Source organism: Hoplias malabaricus, chromosome 11, assembly GCF_029633855.1.
Source record: "Hoplias malabaricus isolate fHopMal1 chromosome 11, fHopMal1.hap1, whole genome shotgun sequence".
NCBI lineage: Eukaryota > Metazoa > Chordata > Actinopteri > Characiformes > Erythrinidae > Hoplias > Hoplias malabaricus.
In genome coordinates this window covers 35,926,692-35,944,128 of record NC_089810.1, presented here as the reverse complement: position 1 = coordinate 35,944,128, position 17,437 = coordinate 35,926,692, and the positions used below count along the sequence as shown (strand labels likewise).

The following is a 17,437-nucleotide window of genomic DNA, read 5'->3' as shown; positions in this document are numbered from 1 at the left end:
CAGTGAGTGGTAGTAGAAGGGGGGTGTTTCTAATAAAGTGGCCAGTGAGTGGAAGTAGAAGGGGGGTGTTTCTAATAAAGTGGCCAGTGAGTGGAAGTAGAAGGGGGGTGTTTCTAATAAAGTGACCAGTGAGTGGAAGTAGAAGGGGGGTGTTTCTAATAAAGTGACCAGTGTGTGGAAGTAGAAGGGGGGTGTTTCTAATAAAGTGGCCAGTGAGTGGAAGTAGAAGGGGGGTGTTTCTAATAAAGTGACCAGTGAGTGGAAGTAGAAGGGGGGTGTTTCTAATAAAGTGACCAGTGTGTGGAAGTAGAAGTGGGGGGGAGGGGGGAGTGGGTGATTGAACTAAGAGGCCAGTGATTGGAGGTGGAATGAGGGTGTTTTTAATAAAGTGGCCGCTGTGTCTAATGTAGTGAATAAATGGTGATTTGAATGGAAAGCTTAGTGTGAAACATCACATTCGCTCGATAGTGAACTATATGCGAACCAAGCACACTTCAGAAGACTGGAGCAAACAGCATTTGGCAAATCTGCGAGGGAAAATAGAGAGAAATCTTGTCTTATACAAATGCAAATGTAGCTTTTTTCTTTTCCATATCCGCGTGTGTGTGTATATATGTGTGTGTGTGTGTGTGTGTGTGTGTGTATATATGTGTGTGTGTGTGTGTTTCTACTCTCAGTGCAATCTGCATAAATTTGAGTCCCCTCAGCTTTCCCTCTGATTTAAACTGAAATTCAATTAAATAATTTCTTCGCTTTCTGTCTCCTCATCCCTGATGAAATTGCTTAATAACAACAACAATAATAACATCTTATCTCCCTTCACTGAGGGGGGGGAGAGGGAGAGAGAGGGAGAGAGAGAGAGAGAGGCAGGGGGCTGGTTAAAACTGGGACACTTTTAAAGACCATTAAGCTTCAGAAGGACATTTTAGTCGTAGTCATATCTCTTTGGACAAGGCTGTTTCATTTAAATATGCGGCATAATTCCAGTTCTGAAGAGAGTTTGTTTATTTGTTTATTCTTTTATAGTGAAATGTTTAATGTAGATTCATGTGGTAATTGCTCAAAAATGAACACAAATCTAAGAGCCTGTCCACACTTCCACATTTTAGAATATAAAATATAATTACAACAATTTAATACAAGATAAAACACTGAATTCTTAAGCTGCAGGCAGTGTTTATAATATTTTTACAAAACAAAAAAATCTCTGGAGCAGCTGCAACTTAGCTTAGCCATGCTAAATAACAAGAATTAGCTAGAACCGGGCGCTCCGGTTTCCTCCCACGGTCTAAAAACACACGTTGGTAGGTGGATTGGCGACTCAAAAGTGTCCGTAGGTGTGAGTGTGTGAGTGAATGTGTGAGTGTGTGTCGCCCTGCGAAGGACTGGCGCCCCCTCCAGGGAGTGATTCCGGGTAGTGTCCGGACCCACCGCGACCCTGAACTGGATTAGCGGTTACAGACAATGAATGAATGAATGGTTTTTGAGACAATGTAAACAATACCTGGCATTTAATAAATAAATAAACAAATAAATACCCAACCAACAGTGAAGACCCGAGGTTCTGACAGGAATAATACACGCTTACGAAAGAGGCCTGAGCTGTTTTTTCTCCCAGTAAAACTCCATGAAGTCCCTGTGTCTCGGCTTCTCCTACAAGACAAACATGAGAGCTGCTGTTGTAAATAGCAGCAAGAGAGGAAACACTGCTTATTTAAGCATATAACTCAATTTGAAATGCTAATATCAGAACAGGCTCAAGGGCAAACTGTGATGCAGTCCCGTTTTCATCCTGCGTTTCCAGCCAGGCACCATCCTACACATATATTACACTCCGTGCATAAAATGAATTCCGAATTTGGGGATGGGAATAATTAGAATTTCAGATGAGCGCTGTTTCCCTTTTATTATCGTTACTATCATTATCCTTATTATTATTATTGCTATTATTATGATCATTCTTGCTGCTATTTCAGGAGATCTTCTTAATGATAACAGCTTTCCCAGAAGCCATTACCCTCCACTGAACACTGCTCCAGCACCACTCCCTGACCTCAACGCTCAAAGCCAAATCTGTCTGGACGCCTGCTTGTCCAAAACGTCCTCTGAAATGAAGAGCATTAATCAGGATTTTGTTCCTATTTACCGTAGCAACCGTCTCTAATTTTCTGGGAAGTCCCAGGGCTAGATGTTGGAACACTGCGGTGAGGATCTGATGGCGCTCAACAACATAAAGTCTAGCAAGGTTCAATGAATGCAGATCCACTGCTCCATAGTCAGTGCAGGGTTGTAGTTCCCAGCCAAGGGTGGCACCCTTCAGAATGCTTATTCAAGCTGTACATGGACTAATACCAGAACTGAACTGTTTCTGAAGTTTGGTTCTTCTCAGTGGTTCTTCCTCAGGTTCTAGAATGGTTTGGGTTCCTAAGTGGAAACGCCATTGAGAAGAACCTCCTAGGTTCAGTGGTTGTTTCTCACGTTTTTCTCCATGCGAGAACTGGTCCCTGAACAGTGGTTGGTGTTGGGCAGTGGTAACACCATTGGCCTGGGAAGCCCTTGGGAAAGACTCCTAACACTGTGTTGGCCTACTTGTAATAACAGTACCTTTGCAAGCCGTTCGGATAAGAGCATCTGCCAAAATACCTTAAATATAAATGGACATGAACATGAAGAGGGACCAAGGCTCAAAAGGAAAAACATCCTAAAATCATGAGCTTCTCCGTCGTTCTCAAATAAGGTTTCCGGAAGCTGAACAGAAACTGAAATGAACGAATGAATCATGTACAGCACGACACTTAACACTGCTGCACTACCTGGTCAGGTCCGGCCTTCTGTTTCTGAAGAGCTCTGCAAACCAAAATTATAACACAACAGTACATCAGAGTACAGTGAGTAAGCTCTCAACAAACTCAAATTAAGGCCTTGGTTAGAACTACATCACCAACAAGAACCTCTGCTTATCCACAAAAAGATGCACATCCTGAAGTCTTTTCATTTGAACAAACACAGGTTTCTCTGACGTTAACAAAACTGTACATAAACACTTCCTATGAATCATTGTACAAAAACATATAAATACATGAAAAGGGTTTAGATTAAATGCCATAAATGTGTGTGCCATTGGAAGGACAGGGGCAGGACAGGTAAGAAGACCTCACCTAGCCCTTGATAAGACGACTACAGTCAGATCTTAATAATCAAACCTTAATAAATCCTACTCTCATCTGATGAAAACATAATTTGACTGAAAATTGTCTTCCTCTCGTTTTTTCTTTTTACCACAACATGTCCTGACAAAATAAATGATCATTTGGCTCTAAAAAAAAAAAAAAAGTCTCCTGCTTCCATGGCAACAGAAGCCCACACTGTCAGACTCCATCAGGAATAAAGGTGATATCCTTAACTTCCGATCTTCTGTTTCGAATATGTTTTTTTTTCTTTTCTGATATGTTTCATCACTGTTTTAAACCTGCGCCCCCTACTGGAAGTATACTCCATTAAAGACTAGAGAATTCCTCAGATCATTTAACATATAACCTTTTTACACTATTGTAACATAGCTGTGAGGATTTGATTGCATCCAGCCACAGACATATTAGCTAGGTCAGGTTGTGATATTGGATGTGTTTGTTGTCCATCTATGGTACAGAGCTCCATCACGCCGAAGAGCACAGATCCACTGGTCCTCTGCCCAATACTGGAGGGATTTATAATCCTCCAGCTCACACTTGGCATTGAGCAATGCGGTATTAGGCTCATGTGCAGCTGCTCCAGAGCACCACATTTCGTATGATGCGTTTTTGTTGTTGTGGGGTTTTTTTTTCTCCTCCGAATCTCGGGACAAAGCGTCCTTGTCTCATGGTCACACTCAGGGTCCAGCAGAACTCATGGCCAGAACATTCAGACAGAAACGAATGTAGCTGCTTAGACTCCTGAGAACAGACACATAATCAGCATTAAATACAGCACGGACACTCAGATTTAAAGTGAGCAAAAGAGTGGGAGGTTCTGGAGTGTTCAAACTCAACGACAAGCATGGGCTTGATGGTCCTAATGCCCCCTTGTATTGGACTGTGGAGCAGTGGAACTGTGTTCTCTGTGGAGTCGAGGAGGCCCATCCAATATCTTTGGGATGAGTTGGAGTGTTGTTTGTGATCCAGAACTAATCATCCACCGCCAGTGCCTGACTTCACTGATGTTCACGGTTGATATAAAATCAAGTGTAAAGCCTTTCCAGAAGAGTAGAGAAAACATATTTCCAATTAATTCATAAATACCCTTCATTTTAAGGGGAGATGTTAATGTAAATAAGAATGCTTCTGCACATAATACTGCTGATTAAATCTGAGTTTATTAAAAGCAAGAATGGAGAGGAAGGGACCGAATGAAAATCTGTTCCTCGCTGCTCACTCCTGGGCTCCCGCGCTGAACCGAGCTGAGGCTCATTCTCATTTAAAGGAACAGGAGCTGAATTGAGTCTGAACGTGGCTGTTTAGACGAGGGAACGGTGTTTTGTCATTTGATCCTTGTGCTATTTTGACAGAGGAAATATGTAAAGTTGTGGAAAAAAGTGTATAATAGGTCCCTTTTAATGTCTGGGAAAACAAGAGAAGCTTTATTTGGTCTTGAACGCTCCAGAGCTGCTGGCCTTGGGTTTTCTGTGACAGGGAAGAAAAGAACCGAAATATCAGGTGAATCAGACCGGTTAGATTTTTTTGTAAATAAAAAATACAGCTCAAAGTTTGAACACAATTTTATTTTAAGTGTCTAATAACTTTGTAATTACACATTAACATCACACAGCAGTTGTGTAGTTAATGGTGATATATTCATATATCGAGCATATATTAGTCCACGTCAGGTTGGGAGGGGGCGCCAGTCCTTCACAGAGCAACACACACACTCACACATTCACACACACCTAAGGACAGTCGCCAATCCACCTACCAATGTGTGTTTTTGGACTGTGGGAGGAAACCGGAGCACCCGGAGGAAACCCACGCAGACACAGGGAGAACACACCACACTCCTCACAGACAGTCACCCGGAGGAAACCCACGCAGACACAGGGAGAACACACCACACTCCTCACAGACAGTCACCCGGAGGAAACCCACGCAGACACGGAGAACACACCACACTCCTCACAGACAGTCACCCGGAGGAAACCCACGCAGACACAGGGAGAACACACCACACTCCTCACAGACAGTCACCCGGAGGAAACCCACGCAGACACAGAGAGAACACACCACACTCCTCACAGACAGTCACCCGGAGGAAACCCAAGCAGACACAGGGAGAACACACCACACTCCTCACAGACAGTCACCCGGAGCGGGAATTGAACCCACAACCTCCAGGTCCCTGGAGCTGTGTGACTGCGACACTAACCTGCTGCGCCATTATATTATATTATACAGATGCACTTGCTATTATAGCACATGTAAAAATAGAAATTGATGAACATCAAGGCTGTACTACTGTAAATGCATAGATCACAGTGAATACATTATTAACTGAATTGTTGTAGAGTTGTTGTTGAGTTCATTTGCTATTACACAGTAATAAGACCCAATATTTTCCAATGCTGGAAACAGCTCATAAAACATTCCAAATCCCGAAGGAAGAAAAAGGAAATGGAAGTGACCCTAAGCCTGTTGTTTACTCGCTGCTTCCTCTCTGTGAAATTACCTGCTCTCAGGTACACAGCCAAATGAAAAGAAAGAGATTACCCAGGAGGCAGTGCGGCAGAGAAAAGAGAACAACAACAGGTTCGCTGCCGTTATGAATGAGGGGAGGAAAAAAACAAACAAACCAACACACACACACACACACACACACACACACACACACACACACACACACACAGCAGAGACTAACAGTGAGCAACACACACTATACGCAGATATTATCCAGTGAACACATAATAGTAAAAGGAAGGGAAAAACTACACTCCATCCCTTCAGAGACTCTGATATGATTTTGATATATCACCCAATCAATATATCAGTCAAGTTCTAATAATACAATCCTCACCCTAGAGTCCTGGGTATGAATTTCCCATAATTCTTCACCACACCGACCCTCTCCCCGTTAGTCTGATTTCCCAGTAGTCTGTCCACCTGCTCCAAAACCTCTCCAGGAAACAGACTCTTCTTGCCAAATGCTGTTTTAGAACCTGTGGAGAAATAGGAAGCCCTTAGAATAAGCACTATATGGTCAAAAATTTGGGGACACCCACTCATCCAACTTCTAACAAGAGGGTCACTACACTGAGTTTACTAAGTAATATTTATAAAACAGACAGACAATCATATCCTCACAGTAATGTTCCGACACTGACTGTAAGGCCTTCTTAGAGGAGGAGATACTGAGTATTCATCTTCTTCATTTTAGGAGAACTACTGGATGTGTAAGTGCCGACAAATATTTGTGTTTTTACACAGTACAAAGTTTTTAATCAAAAAAGAGCTTATGACGACATGTTCCTACTCTCTCTGGGCTTGGGAAACGGAGGTAGAGTTGGAATGGAGGATTCCCGCTTCGTCTCGAAACATAAATGTGGATTGGTGATGAGGTCTGGTTTGGTGAGTTCTCCGACTGGGGTCAGCTCAGGGAGTCGGAGCTTAGTGAAGACTCCTGTAATCAAACACCATTTAAAACATCCTCCATTTTAGCTTCGAATGTAGATCATGTGTAAATCAGTCATCTTTTTCTTAAATAAAATAGTATTATGTTTAATACTGAAACACGTAAATGTGTTGTTAAATGTATAACCCCATTTCCAACAAATTTGAGACAAAATGTAAATAAAAACAAAAAGCAATGATGGACAAATCATTCAAAAAATATATTTAATTTAAATTAGTACAAAGGCAAAGTTTTAAATGTTGGAACTGAGAAAGTTGATTTTAAATATTTGCCCATTTTAAATTTGAAGCCAGAAACATGTTCCAAAAAAGCTGTTGGGACAGGGTCCATGCCGGACGTAAATTGGCCTTGCTTTACTGAAATAAACATGGCATTCCCAGAAAACGATGCTGTCTGGATAGCAGCCCGTTGCTCCGAAATCTTAATACAGGAGGTCCTCGGGTTACGTCAGTCCCGAGTTATGATGTTTCGTGGTTACGACACATCTCCCATTTACTGCATAAAGCCTTGTTTCGACTTAAGTGATTTTGCGTCGTAAACGTTGTAACGTGAACTTCGTGTGTGGTGTGCGCGGCGGAAGAATACACGGTTACGCGGCTCGGGACCGAGGAGGATAGGAGTTAGGATATGATAAGTGCTTACAGTATGTTATTTACGTACAGTATGTACGTATGTTCCAACTTACACCGAAAATCGGTTTACGACGCGATGTAGGAACGGATCAACGTTGTAAGTCGAGGACCCCCTGTATTTATCATTCAAAGATGTGTAAGTCACCAATGCCATGGGCACTAACGGACACTCGCTTTAGAACTGTGCGCTGATAACAAGCCGGATGGTTCCTCTCCTCTTTAGCCTGGAGGATTTTGCCAGATACATCAGGATACATTTTCACTTTGCCTCTGTCTGAAATGAGCCTGGGCCCAGACAAGATGGCAGTGTTTCAGGATCCTGTTTAAATCTGGTTTCATCGTTGTTTTTGTGGATGCAGTGACAGCGGTTTTGGGAAGTGTTTCTGAGCCCATGCTGTGATTTACAGAAACGTGTCTGATTTTAATCCAGTGCCATCTGAGGGCCTGAAGACCACAGCTAACTAATACTGGTTTGGGCCTTGTCCCATCTGTAGATATAGATTTCTCCAGAATCTCTGAAACTTTTGATTATTTTAATGGAAGAAATCCCCAAGTTATTTACTGTTTAAAGTTGAGAAACCTTATCCTTGAAATAAATACAGCCCTTAAATTATTTGCACATTTGTAAAACAAGTGAAGATTTTTTTTTTTTTAAATAAAAAGCTATAGACAAACTGAGTTGAAACTGACCAATAGAAGAGTTGAGTGCTCTATTTGCATACAGACGCTTTCTGTCAATCATCGGTAAGCCATGTGCCTCCTCTAAGACCCACCCTTGTACAGCATCAGAATTGCAGGTGATGTGGGGTTGCCTAGGAGACAGGAAACAGATCAGAAAAGTGAAGGCTCTAATTCATAAACACACACAGATGGAAAACTAATTCAGAGGAAGCTGCAAAGTTTTCTATTTTTTTCACTTGATACATTACAATATTTAGCACAGTTCCGATTATTTTAGCCATGCCTGGAGCAGATGCCAGCCCATAGAGCTTCTGCATCAATCTGTCAGTGCGTATATGTATCTATTTATCAGCCTGTGTCCCCAGCTATCTGTCTGTTTATCATTCATTTATATCTGACTCTATCTGACTCTCTAGTAGAAGTAGGACTGTTATTTTAAGTCATTTACACTGGAAACATAAGAAATGTGAACGCAGTTCTTTTAGATTACACACACACACACACACACACACATATATATATTATAAGCACTTTTAACTAGTTAAATCTGATTTTGAATGATAATACAAAATGTTTTCATTATAAAACACGGGCCAAAATCAGGTGAACAAAAGTAATGACATGGCAGCAATAAAGGAACTTCTCCTGCTGTCAGTTATGACTACCAGCAGCTTCTCTAACACGGACACAAAGGCAACCTAATAATGTTGTATAACCTCCTTTCTCCCTGTCACTTCCTCTGTTTGTGTTCCTTTATTAGGTATTTTTTTTACATAAACCAGCTTTTTCATTTTTTTTAGTGTCTTTTCCACCTGCTTCATCACTTCATTATGGCTATATTACTGAAGGAAGCGGTTGCCATGGAAACCAGCAAAGCACACATGGTCCTCGGGTCACCAAGACTACATCTAGACAATGTTTCACCTAAAACGATAAAAATAAGTCGAAGAATAGGCCTAAAAAACATAGTTTGGTAACACGTCCTACAAATCCTGCATTTATAACACTTGTGTTATAGCAAGAAACAGATGCCTTATTTTAATAATGCATAATGAACATGAATATCAAAGTGTACTACATTGTTATTAAAAATAATAGCCATGTTTATAATGCCTGCTGAATGACACTGTAATTAGGAAGCTCTTAAATAATGTTGAAACTATAATGTTGAAACTCTCGTTGATGCGCAACAAAAAATGTAATGGTCATAATGCTTTATTAATCAAATATAACGTTTTGTAAATATGTTACAAACACGTTATAACATTATAAAGAGCACTTAATGTATTTCTAATGTATTAAACATTAAATATAATGTATGATGTATTTCAATAATTTTATATACACTTATATATTACGCAAACGCGTTTGGACACTCTTGTCTCTTACTAAAGTTCTTTAGATTGAGAAACAAACTAAGGGTGGTTAAGGAATAAGAAGCATATTTTAAACTCTTCTGAAGCTAAAGTAATGAATTCCAGCCGTTCGTTTCAGACACTGAGTTAAGCTCAGGGTCTTTTATTAAAGAAAGTGGCAGCTTTTCATCGGTGAGTTTAGCCAAAGTGCAACCATTCCTCACTCGGCCAACAGCCGACTTTAATGAAGGCATTCATCAGAGGGAGATTACACCCGTGCATCACACAATGTGCTCACACACCGAGACACTGAGCTCCACAGCTAAACAAACGACGGCACAGTGATACTTTGGTTAAAAAGTTTGTGGACAGCTGCTAATCCTTCTGAAGTGGAGGGTCATAATCAGGAGTTTGCTCCTCTTTGCTGCACACTGGAAGATTGCTGTGAGGTGCGTTGATGGCATTCCGCCAATCAAACATTAGTATGGCCGTCCAACATCAGTACCTGACTTCAGTAATGTTTTTTGAGGCTGGAAGTCATCCAAACCTCATCAGCTGTTGGGACATGGCTGTGAGGATATGATGGTACTCACTCAGTAAGAGCATATCTGATTGAGTATCTGTAAGTGCAGTCTGAGATGCTAATTGGTGGAAAAGCAAAGAAGCGTGTTATCTTCTGTTTGGAGGTTTTTTCTTTATCACTTCAGATAAAAAAGATTTTAGGAGAACGAGAATTAATCACCGTATTAAGAGTGAGAGGCGGAAAGGGAGAGAGCGAGAAAGAAAGATAGAGAGGAAGACAGGGAGAGACCATTAAAGAAAGGGAGGTGAGAAATGATAAAGACAAATGGAGAAGGAGTGAGATGAAGAGAGGGATAAACAGGCTTTAGATAAGTTTACATTAAATAGTTACATTAAGAGAAAGAGGAAGAAACAGAGAGATAGACAGATGTGAATGGGATGGCACCAGAAGGTACAGAGAAAACGTGGAGGGTGAAAGAGAGCGAAAGAGGTTGAAGTTTTCCCATTAGAGTGAATGAGATCTTACAAGTGTTAGATTTAAAATTACTGATTATTCAGTAATACTCATTTCTATGTCAATTTACCCATAATTACAATACTCTGTTTATTTATTTGATTGTGGGATTTATTTATTATTTTTTAAGTGTGTGTGAGCCTTGATACCTCCCATTTAACGTAATTTTAAATATAATAAATATACCTGACAAAATTGGGGTCAGAGTTAGGAAACAAGAGGGTGGAGCTTTAAAAGGTTCACTATAGTGTTTAGGTTTATAATACACTATTAATACTTTACACAACCTTAAAACTCACTGTGTATCAGTCTGTTCTTCATCATCATCTTTCTCCACTACGCAGTGCCCAGGATCCTCTAGACTCTCTGGACTCCGTGGACCGACTGGTTTATGCTGGACACCTGTGCACTCCTCTGTTTCTTTCTTCTCTCTTGTCGACTCCTCTTTCTCCATCAGGTCTTCCTCAGCCCTTTCCAAGCTCCAGTGCGCCGTCTGGAGGAGAAACACGAGAGTTCAGTTTCGCGTAAATGAATGGACTATTCAGGTATATGAATGATCTAGTTTGGTGATGGACTGATTCGGTGAGTCAATGATTCTTTTTTTCCTTCTCATATGGAGTAATGTCTCATACTGTGAGTGAATCAGTGAGCTTCAGCTTCAGCTTCAAACGTAGAACCTACTACATAAATATGAAACAAAGAGCCTTCAGAGAGAAAATATATGGATATTTAAAATGTCATTCAAAAGACCTTTGTAGTTTTTAGTAGTTTGTAGAATAATGAATTCAGTATTTATCTTTTAATAAGAATTACACACTGAAATATGTATTATGCATGAAATAAGCAGCCAGTGCTATGGCTAAGCATTTCCTCTTTGGGTTTCCTACATCATAAACCTATGGATCCTATCCAGGGGGGGCTACTCATTCAGCCCATGTGACCCTCATGTGCAGTGCCCGTGGGAGTAAATTAATAAAACAGCGATAAGATTAAAGAGTTAACAAGGAACGATGTGTCATTTTAGAACATAATTACGTGAGGTGGTAACCTGTGAAATATTCAAAATATCAGAAAGAGTCCCTTTAAAAGGATGATTGCTTTCTGAGTTGGACGTGGTGCTGTATTAAAGGGAAAAGCTGAAAGCTTTGCAGCTGTGGCTCTGATCTATAAAACATCCTCATGGCCCCGGGCTCTGCAACAGCAGCAAGAACAACAACAGCAAAGAGGCAAAACTTTACAAACATAGCCTTGAGCTGCTCTAATGTAGGCCGCGGCTATTTGAAACGAGCGTGTGTTTGTGTGTGTGTTTTCTTCCTGCAGCAAGCTTTGTTCTGAGAGTTTCCTGTCAGTGCCCTGCTGGCCAGCAGCTGGAGAAGAAGGCCGCACACTTTTATCAAAAATCAATGCAAAATAAAAGTCTGCCAGGCACCAGATAGCTCAGCAGGATACGTACAAACATAAAACAAAAGTTCAGCAAAAAAAAAATCTCATTTTCACAGTTTCTCCTTCTAGTAACAAATATAACAAATCAGATTAGACTCAACCCTGAAGTTTTGCTTCTATGGTTTTGCCCTGGAGCTACAAGGATAATGTAGCAAACAGAGGGGTCTAGTAACTATTTAAATGTATTCAAATTCTTTAAACTATAGATAACTTTATTAACACGCCATAGAATTAATGAATGCAGCAGGTTTAAGGCAAACTCATTGCGAACAGAAATGTTCAATGGAACTCAAATGGAATGCTCTAGAGCAGCCAAAGCCTAAGGTCACCACGCACAACCCCGAGCAGAGCAGGGTAGTGGGGAGCAGGGGAATTGTGTTTTCTGATGGAAACTTAGGGCTGACATTTGTGATCTCAAAATTCATAATTTAAATTAAAAGACCAGTTATGAGGTTTTCTTATGACAATGATTACAACCAGAAGCCCACCTTGCCAAAGATCCCTATAGTGTGTCCAGGCAGGAAACTTAGGGCAAGGCTACAGTCCACCGAGGCGCTGAGAAGGAAGAGACTGTCACCATGGAAACATGTCTCCAGGTGTGTGACACGGTCAACATGTGGGCGGAGACTTGAGAGCAGAGGTGGAGCTTGTTTGGTCACAGTTTCAGAGGGGTGGATACAGTAAAACTGATGGAAAGAGAAGAACAGTTAGCATTCGTATTCTCCCTGATCTCTTTATCAGAAAGTAGTTTCCAATGTAGTGGGCAGCGTATGGAGGTACAGGTGTTTCTAATAAAGTGGCCGGTGAGTGGAAGCAGAAGGGTGTGTTTCTAATAAAGTGGCCAGAGATTGTAGGTAGAAGGGGGTGTTTTTAATAAACTGGCCAGCGTGTGGAAGCAGAAGGGGGGTGTTTCTAATAAAGTGACCAGTGTGTGGAAGTAGAAGGGGGGTGTTTCTAATAAAGTGACCAGTGTGTGGAAGTAGAAGGGGGGTGTTTCTAATAAAGTGACCAGTGTGTGGAAGTAGAAGGGGGGTGTTTCTAATAAAGTGGCCAGTGTGTTGAAGTAGAAGGGGGGTGTTTCTAATAAAGTGGCCAGCGTGTGGTAGCAGAAGGGGGTCGTTTCTAATAAAGTGGCCAGCGTGTGGAAGCAGAAGGGGGGTGTTTCTAATAAAGTGGCCAGTGTGTTGAAGTAGAAGGAGGGTGTTTCTAATAAAGTGACCAGTGTGTGGAAGTAGAAGGAGGGTGTTTCTAATAAAGTGGCCAGTGTGTGGAAGTAGAAGGGGGGTGTTTCTAATAAAGTGACCAGTGAGTGGAAGTAGAAGGGGGGTGTTTCTAATAAAGTGGCCAGTGTGTGGAAGTAGAAGGGGGGTGTTTCTAATAAAGTGGCCAGCGTGTGGAAGTAGAAGGGGGGTGTTTCTAATAAAGTGGCCAGCGTGTGGAAGTAGAAGGGGGGTGTTTCTAATAAAGTGGCCAGCGTGTGGAAGTAGAAGGGGGGTGTTTCTAATAAAGTGGCCAGCGTGTGGAAGTAGAAGGGGGGTGTTTCTAATAAAGTGGCCAGCGTGTGGAAGTAGAAGGGGGGTGTTTCTAATAAAGTGGCCAGCGTGTGGAAGTAGAAGGGGGGTGTTTCTAATAAAGTGGCCAGCGTGTGGAAGTAGAGGGGGGTGTTTCTAATAAAGTGGCCAGCGTGTGGAAGTAGAAGGGGGGTGTTTCTAATAAAGTGGCCAGTGTGTTGAAGTAGAAGGGGGGTGTTTCTGATAAAGTGGCCAGTGTGTTGAAGTAGAAGGGGGTGTTTCTAATAAAGTGGCCAGTGTGTTGAAGTAGAAGGGGGTGTTTCTAATAAAGTGGCCAGTGTGTTGAAGTAGAAGGGGGGTGTTTCTGATAAAGTGGCCAGTGTGTTGAAGTAGAAGGGGGGTGTTTCTAATAAAGTGGCCAGCGTGTGGAAGTAGAAGGGGGGTGTTTCTAATAAAGTGGCCAGTGTGTGGAAGTAGAAGGGGGGTGTTTCTAATAAAGTGACCAGTGAGTGGAAGTAGAAGGGGGGTGTTTCTAATAAAGTGGCCAGTGTGTGGAAGTAGAAGGGGGGTGTTTCTAATAAAGTGGCCAGCGTGTGGAAGTAGAAGGGGGGTGTTTCTAATAAAGTGGCCAGCGTGTGGAAGTAGAAGGGGGGTGTTTCTAATAAAGTGGCCAGCGTGTGGAAGTAGAAGGGGGGTGTTTCTAATAAAGTGGCCAGCGTGTGGAAGTAGAAGGGGGGTGTTTCTAATAAAGTGGCCAGCGTGTGGAAGTAGAAGGGGGGTGTTTCTAATAAAGTGGCCAGCGTGTGGAAGTAGAAGGGGGGTGTTTCTAATAAAGTGGCCAGCGTGTGGAAGTAGAGGGGGGTGTTTCTAATAAAGTGGCCAGCGTGTGGAAGTAGAAGGGGGGTGTTTCTAATAAAGTGGCCAGTGTGTTGAAGTAGAAGGGGGGTGTTTCTGATAAAGTGGCCAGTGTGTTGAAGTAGAAGGGGGTGTTTCTAATAAAGTGGCCAGTGTGTTGAAGTAGAAGGGGGGTGTTTCTGATAAAGTGGCCAGTGTGTTGAAGTAGAAGGGGGTGTTTCTAATAAAGTGGCCAGTGTGTTGAAGTAGAAGGGGGGTGTTTCTGATAAAGTGGCCAGTGTGTTGAAGTAGAAGGGGGGTGTTTCTAATAAAGTGGCCAGCGTGTGGAAGTAGAAGGGGGGTGTTTCTAATAAAGTGGCCAGCGTGTGGAAGTAGAAGGGGGGTGTTTCTAATAAAGTGGCCAGCGTGTGGAAGTAGAAGGGGGGTGTTTCTAATAAAGTGGCCAGCGTGTGGAAGTAGAAGGGGGGTGTTTCTAATAAAGTGGCCAGCGTGTGGAAGTAGAGGGGGGTGTTTCTAATAAAGTGACCAGTGTGTGGAAGTAGAAGGGGGGTGTTTCTAATAAAGTGGCCAGCGTGTGGAAGTAGAAGGGGGGTGTTTCTAATAAAGTGGCCAGTGTGTTGAAGTAGAAGGGGGGTGTTTCTGATAAAGTGGCCAGTGTGTTGAAGTAGAAGGGGGTGTTTCTAATAAAGTGGCCAGTGTGTTGAAGTAGAAGGGGGGTGTTTCTGATAAAGTGGCCAGTGTGTTGAAGTTGGAGGCTTGGGGGGGGGGGGGGTGTTTCTAATAAAATGGCGAGTAAATAAACATACACAGTACAGGTTTCCAATAAAGTGGCCTGTGAGTGAAGATCTTGTGAATATGCATCAGCAGGACGAGGACTAGTGCATACCCTCATGAATCCTGAAGAAAATTGTAAAATACCTCTACAATTAAAATGAAAATAAAAGGATCCCTGACCTTGCCTGCAGCAAGAAGAAGAGGCAAAAACAAGGAAGGCAGAGCTTTGTGTGAAAAAGTTTTGTAGGGAGATCCACAGGGGTAATTAGGTTATAAGAGCGGAGGTTTAGTACACACACGGCGGAGCAGACAGACGCTTGAATCAAAGCCATGTTCGTCCTGGAGAGAAACCACAGCAATCCATTAGAGCCCTGGAAAGCCAATTACATCAGACAAGTGGGCTGTCCCTCGCCTAAACACCAGGCCACAAATTATCACGAGTTGTTAAAGCGGTAAAATGAAAACGAACACCCAATCCATCCTCATCCGAGCGGGCAGCTATATTTCCACAGAAAGTTATGGAGAAATTGACAAACACCTCTTTCTCTGCTCATCAATCACTCTGTTTGGCTGTCAGCCTCAAGGACGAGAGCGTGCCTCTGACGAACTAGAGGAGGAGGCAGTCAATCTCTCACAAAAACACTGCGGAAAAATGACGTTTTGCTGAGGAACAGAGGTAGGAATTTAAAACATGGCACCGGCTTTAATCATTAACCGGCATGTTCTTGATCTTCAAACATAATTAAATATATTTATATATCTCTGATATAGTCGGTCTAAGACATGTTTAACGTTTCTTGCTGGTATAATAAGGGGATGCTATGCTAATGTAGCTAACGGAAGTCTTACACACTATAAGTTGTGTGCATAGTGAGTTCAGAGTCTATAGTTAGAGGATGCAGTCAACTGTGTTTACAAAGTGTGAAACTCAATGGGATTCTGCACATGAGTCAAGTGTCCCCATGCCCAATGCCATGCATAGACTAGAGGAGTGTATGAAGCCCCCAGTTATGGATTGATCTGAGTGTTGTCTGGAATAATGGAGCGAAATACAATAGCTTTGGAACAAGCTGGAATAGTGTTTCTGATCCTGAACTAATCATCCATATCAATACCTGACTTCACTAATGTTTACATCAAGGAAAGCCATCAATTTCTCACAGAAACACTTCAGAATCTATTATTATAGTCTTTCCAGAAGAGTAGAAAGTGGCGTCGTAAACTACAAATCCACAAAAATGGAGATACATGTTTTTAATTGGACAGTGACGATATTAAAGAAGTTGCATTAACACATTAGAAGTTGATTCAACAAATTCTGGACAGGTCTCTCACCTGTATGTCCCACACCTTCACTCCTCCTTCCATGTCTGCTGTGGCCAGGTAGCGTCCACGACAGTCCACGGTCAAAGTGATGGACCCTGAGTTGTCATGAGCCACAAACTCAGCGACAAGATGAGCGTTTCTGGAGTTCCAGAAACTAACGACACCAGACCCTCCACAGGACACAAGGTCAGCTCCACCTACAATCATTACATTATCACACATCATTCCCACAGGTCTCTTGAAATAACTGTGGTTACAACAGCTCTCCCTGCTACGCCACAGCAGGGTCTTCACACACCCTTTACATGCATAGAAAGATTGGAGAAACGGGTTCGATCTGTTTGGAACACACTTAAATTATTTAAAATTTCAGTCTCTCGCTCTCTTAATTCCTTCCTCTCTGGCTTCTTGGTAATTCTCCATTTCCTCTCTCTGTTTCATTGTCTGGTCTCCTCTCCTTCCGAAGCCCCACTCTCATCTCTGCCCCTCGATTATTTACCTGCTGAAGCCACTCCTTTCCTTCCTTCCAGAAAGGCGAATTTGGTGATGCCGTAGCTCTTAGAGGCCTCCTCTCTTTTGAGAGCACTAGAGGGCAGCTTATAAACAGTGCTCACTGATGATTGTCTGTCATTTGAAGTGCTAGCTTTGCTCAAGCTGCTATCTGCAAGGAAATACAAGCCAAAAGGTCATTCTTGGTAGTCACTGAATGAACTATTTTATACTCCGTAATGTGGGTAACTTTACATGTTTAGTACACAATTTCAAATTTTTATTAAAGACTGGGGCGGCACAGTGGCGCAGCAGGTAGTGTCGCAGTCACACAGCTCCTGGGTCCTGGGGTTGTGTGTTTGAGACCTGCTCCGGGTGACTGTCTGTGAGGAGTGTGGTGTGTTCTCCCTGTGTCTGCGTGGGTTTCCTCCGGGTGACCGTCTGTGAGGAGTGTGGTGTGTTCTCCCTGTGTCTGCGTGGGTTTCCTCCGGGTGACCGTCTGTGAGGAGTGTGGTGTGTTCTCCCTGTGTCTGCGTGGGTTTCCTCCGGATGACTGTCTGTGAGGAGTGTGGTGTGTTCTCCCTGTGTCTGCGTGGGTTTCCTCCGGATGACTGTCTGTGAGGAGTGTGGTGTGTTCTCCCTGTGTCTGCATGGGTTTCCTCCGGGTGACCGTCTGTGAGG

General features: G+C 42.5%; 1 protein-coding gene across 9 annotated transcripts in view; it reads right to left on the bottom strand.

Annotated features, from left to right (window-relative positions):
* Window positions 1–1,092: 1,092 nt before the first annotated feature.
* LOC136709167 (cilia- and flagella-associated protein 337-like) overlaps window positions 1,093–17,437 on the bottom strand; it is a 43,202-nt gene continuing 26,857 nt past the window's right edge. For 4 of the 9 annotated variants that reach the window (XM_066684207.1, XM_066684208.1, XM_066684205.1 and 1 more), the window contains exons 14-21: window positions 16,767–16,928; window positions 16,277–16,464; window positions 12,290–12,487; window positions 10,658–10,851; window positions 7,977–8,098; window positions 6,496–6,642; window positions 6,040–6,181; window positions 1,096–1,653 (exon numbers count right to left, since the gene is read on the bottom strand). In XM_066684207.1, coding sequence (XP_066540304.1) covers window positions 1,512–1,653; window positions 6,040–6,181; window positions 6,496–6,642; window positions 7,977–8,098; window positions 10,658–10,851; window positions 12,290–12,487; window positions 16,277–16,464; window positions 16,767–16,928 — 1,295 coding nt within the window. In that variant the 3' untranslated portion in view covers window positions 1,096–1,511. Of the gene's footprint in view, window positions 1,654–4,357; window positions 4,659–6,039; window positions 6,182–6,495; window positions 6,643–7,976; window positions 8,099–10,657; window positions 10,852–12,289; window positions 12,488–16,276; window positions 16,465–16,766; window positions 16,929–17,437 lie in introns of those variants that run through there. The other 5 variants (XM_066684212.1, XM_066684214.1, XM_066684211.1 and 2 more) reach the window with 4 other exon arrangements.